Here is a 3,165-nt window from a genome sequence, read left to right as displayed (position 1 = left end):
CCCCCAGACCTCCCTATAGGTTCCGCCCCACGGCCCAGCCTCACCTGGCTCTTTGCCCTGCAGCAGGCGGAGGACCAGGCTTGTGAACCAGGGACTGTGCGTGTGCGGGCCCAGGGCCGCGAACCACATCTGCCAATCGAGGCGCGGCTGGTGGGGCACCACAATGGGGGGCGCCCGGCTCACGTTACCGGGCTTGTACATGAACTCGATTTCCTGCTGGGCAGAGTGAGGTTTAGCATTATCAGCAGGACCTGGTTCCCGGCTCTTCCCCCCAACCCCACGCCCGTGGGCTCCCCAGCCCCGTGGAGCCCGCCAGGTGCCCCAGACAGGGGCCCCAGGGAGCTCTCACCGTCCAGTGGCGCCCGTCATAGCTGCCCTCGAGCACCACCTCGGGCCGTCCACCCAGACCAGTCATCCGGCGGAAGAGGCCATAGGAGTGGGCCAGCTGCAGGTGCTCCACGGTGCCAAACAGGCGGTGGGCCCCAGTCCAGAGGCGCCCATGGGTCGAGGGCTCCATGTAGGAGTATGGCACCTGGACACAGGTAGGCAGAGGCTCAGCAATGACCTTCCAGCCCTCTCCCGACCCCCTACCCCGGCCGCAAGGGACTACTCACCAGGCTGATCACGAACAGGGCCGCCGTGGCAGTGCCGAAGATGGACAGCTGGACTGCAGCACAGAACTTCTGCAGCCACCCTCGCACTTGGGTCCACCTGGGGGGCAGGGGACCGAAGCGCAGTCAGGCCTGCTCTGCACAGCCCTACCCCACCCCCTTAGACCCTGTACCTCCAGAGGGCGGTCAGCAGTTCCCAGGCAAGGGAGGCTGCACCCAGCCACATGGTGGGTAGGGTCACCATCTTCAGCCACTGGGAGAACTGGTGGAAGGTGAAGGCTGTGGAAGGAAGGGGGCGTGAGGAGGGATGGGAGAACTGGTGGAAGGCGAAGGCTGTGGAAGGAAGGAAGGGGGCATGAGGAGGGATGGCCCAGCCTCTGCCCTCTGAGCCCCCAGCTGGCACTCACTGGTCTTGGAGTGAACAGTGCGCTGCTTCCAGTCCACCTCTAGGCCAAAGCAGTGCACCACGCCGCAGGCCAGCAGCCCATAGACGGCCAGCTCCAGCAGCAGGGCCAGCAGGGCCTTGGGCCAGGCTGCAGGGCAAGGAGGTCATGGGTCGGTCGGGAACAGGGCTGGAGGGTCTACGGCCAGGGGGCTGGGGCGGAGCTAGAGCAGGGTCACTTGCGGGGTGCTGGCAACACTCTGGCAGGCAGCAGGGGTGAGGACGGCTGTCTGTCCGGGACAGGCTGACACTCACAGGTGGGCGTCTTCTTGCGGCGGCTGTTGCCAGACGCGGCGGCCAGGTGTGCATCATCCAGGAGGGCAGTGGTGAGCACCAGGGTGAGCAAGTTGAAGAAGTTATAATTGCCAGTGACGATAATCAAGACTTGCAGCAAGACCTGGGGAGGGGCTGGACTCAGAGTTTACAGGAGCCGCCCCCTTCCTGGGCCCTTCAGAGCCTACTTCCAGGCCCCTCTGCACCATCCCCCCACCCCGCCCCGCCCCACCTAGAGTGTCACCGCACACAGACCTCTGTTTTCCCACTCCGCCTGTCCTCCCCCTGGGCTCACAACTTCCACGGCTCCCCACCACCACCTGCAGAAAACCCGAGCTCGGCACGCCTCGTGCGGCGGCCCTTCCCCACCTGCCCCTGCTGACCCAAGATGGACATCCTCCAGCGAGGCTGCAGCCCTGCCCCACAGGCATACCTTCAACCTCAGGCTGACTCGCTCCTCTGCCCACGAGGCCTTTCTGACTGCTGGCAGCAGACACCCCATCCCCAGTGGGACCCTCTGGGCAGTGCAGAGGAAGGCCACGTCCTGCCTGGCTTCCTGACGGCTAAGGACCCCACCCACCTGGGAGTAGAAGGCAGCCAAGCGCAGGCGGCGAACTGGAGCGAAGAAGAGAGGGGGCACTGCAATCTCGATGAGGAAAGTGGCCACCACGCCGAGCTTGTGCAGCCAGACGGGCAGATGGTGGGCAAACCAGGAGGCGGGCGTGGGCAAGCACTGAGTCTCGAAGTGGTAGGTGAGGGCTGCGGGTGACAGGCGGGTGGTCAGGGCTGGGCAGAGCCCCCAAGACTGCCCCACGTCCAGACAGGGACCTCACCGGTGAGCCCCCACCACGCGGGGCAACGGCTGGTCAGCTTGACCACACCCGAGGCAAACATGAGGCGAAACAGCAGCCAGCGCACGAGCCAGAAGGGGAGGTCTTCATGGGGCGAGACCCCTGCCAGCCTGCCCTGGGCCTGCTTGTGGGGCGGGGGCAGCCTCAGAGGGGCCACCAACAAGGCCAGGAAGCCAGTCTCCAGCAGAAGAGAATCCCTGTGGGGAGAAAAAATAGCACAAAGGACCTCCTCCCCATCAAGGCTGCCCCCCTAAGGGGGTCCTCCCGGGAGAGACAAACACACCCCACCCCATCCCACCCACCCAGCCTCCTGCAGCCCCACACCCAATAGTCACTCACCACTGGAAATAAAGAAACACCTGGCCCACCTGCAGGGAGAAGGGCTGTCAGGGAACAGGGGGTGTGTCTGCAAAGGCAGGCAAGGCAGAGGCAGGGGTGGGGTGGAGAGCGCATGGGCCTGGAGCGAGCTGGAGATAAGGGTCCCAGTGGTGCAGGGGGCAGCAGGCAGCCCTCACTTGCCTGGTAGGCAGACAGGTAGGCAGCCCAGAGCAGCAGGTAGACAAGGAGGTGGCGCAGCTGGTGCAGCAGCAGGGCTCCCAGGGCCAGCAGGGTGCCCAGCAGGCTCAGCAGCTCCAGGCCCTGTGCTGTGTCCAGCCCCAGTAGCGGAGTCTCCCACAGCAGCGTTGGGGTCTCCCACAGCTGCGGCCAGCGTCCCTTTCCCTGCGGCCGCAGTGTCCTCCGTGCAGGCAGGATGCCCTCAGGGCCGTACAGGCCTGTGAGAGGGCACGTCAGGGCCAGGCACTGGACACTGCCCTCCAAGGCTTGACTCCTCCCACCAGTCAGGGCCTTCAGGCCCGCCTCCCCAGGTCAAGCCCTGCAGACCCCCGCCCCCCAAATCTAGGTCAGGACCTGCTGACTCTACCCGCTCACAGGTCAAGGCCTGCTGACCCTCCAGACGCCCCCACCCAGGTCAGGCCACAGGCCTACC

At 65.7% G+C, this 3,165-nt stretch overlaps 1 protein-coding gene across 1 annotated transcript in view; it reads right to left on the bottom strand.

The window, feature by feature from the left end:
- The window catches only part of LMF2 (lipase maturation factor 2), a 6,456-nt gene that overhangs the window by 3,190 nt on the left and 101 nt on the right, over nucleotides 1–3,165 (bottom strand). The window contains exons 2-11 of the mRNA XM_024737389.1: nucleotides 2,697–3,035; nucleotides 2,517–2,545; nucleotides 2,160–2,374; nucleotides 1,907–2,085; nucleotides 1,309–1,450; nucleotides 1,019–1,144; nucleotides 785–890; nucleotides 615–711; nucleotides 350–532; nucleotides 45–213 (exon numbers count right to left, since the gene is read on the bottom strand). Coding sequence (XP_024593157.1) covers nucleotides 45–213; nucleotides 350–532; nucleotides 615–711; nucleotides 785–890; nucleotides 1,019–1,144; nucleotides 1,309–1,450; nucleotides 1,907–2,085; nucleotides 2,160–2,374; nucleotides 2,517–2,545; nucleotides 2,697–3,035 — 1,585 coding nt within the window. The remainder of the gene's footprint in view (nucleotides 1–44; nucleotides 214–349; nucleotides 533–614; nucleotides 712–784; nucleotides 891–1,018; nucleotides 1,145–1,308; nucleotides 1,451–1,906; nucleotides 2,086–2,159; nucleotides 2,375–2,516; nucleotides 2,546–2,696; nucleotides 3,036–3,165) is intronic.

The sequence above is a fragment of the Neophocaena asiaeorientalis genome, unplaced genomic scaffold, assembly GCF_003031525.2.
Source record: "Neophocaena asiaeorientalis asiaeorientalis breed wild unplaced genomic scaffold, Neophocaena_asiaeorientalis_V1.1 scaffold242, whole genome shotgun sequence".
NCBI lineage: Eukaryota > Metazoa > Chordata > Mammalia > Artiodactyla > Phocoenidae > Neophocaena > Neophocaena asiaeorientalis.
The sequence above is the reverse complement of the archived record's forward strand: the minus strand, read 5'-3'. Positions and strand labels throughout refer to the sequence as shown.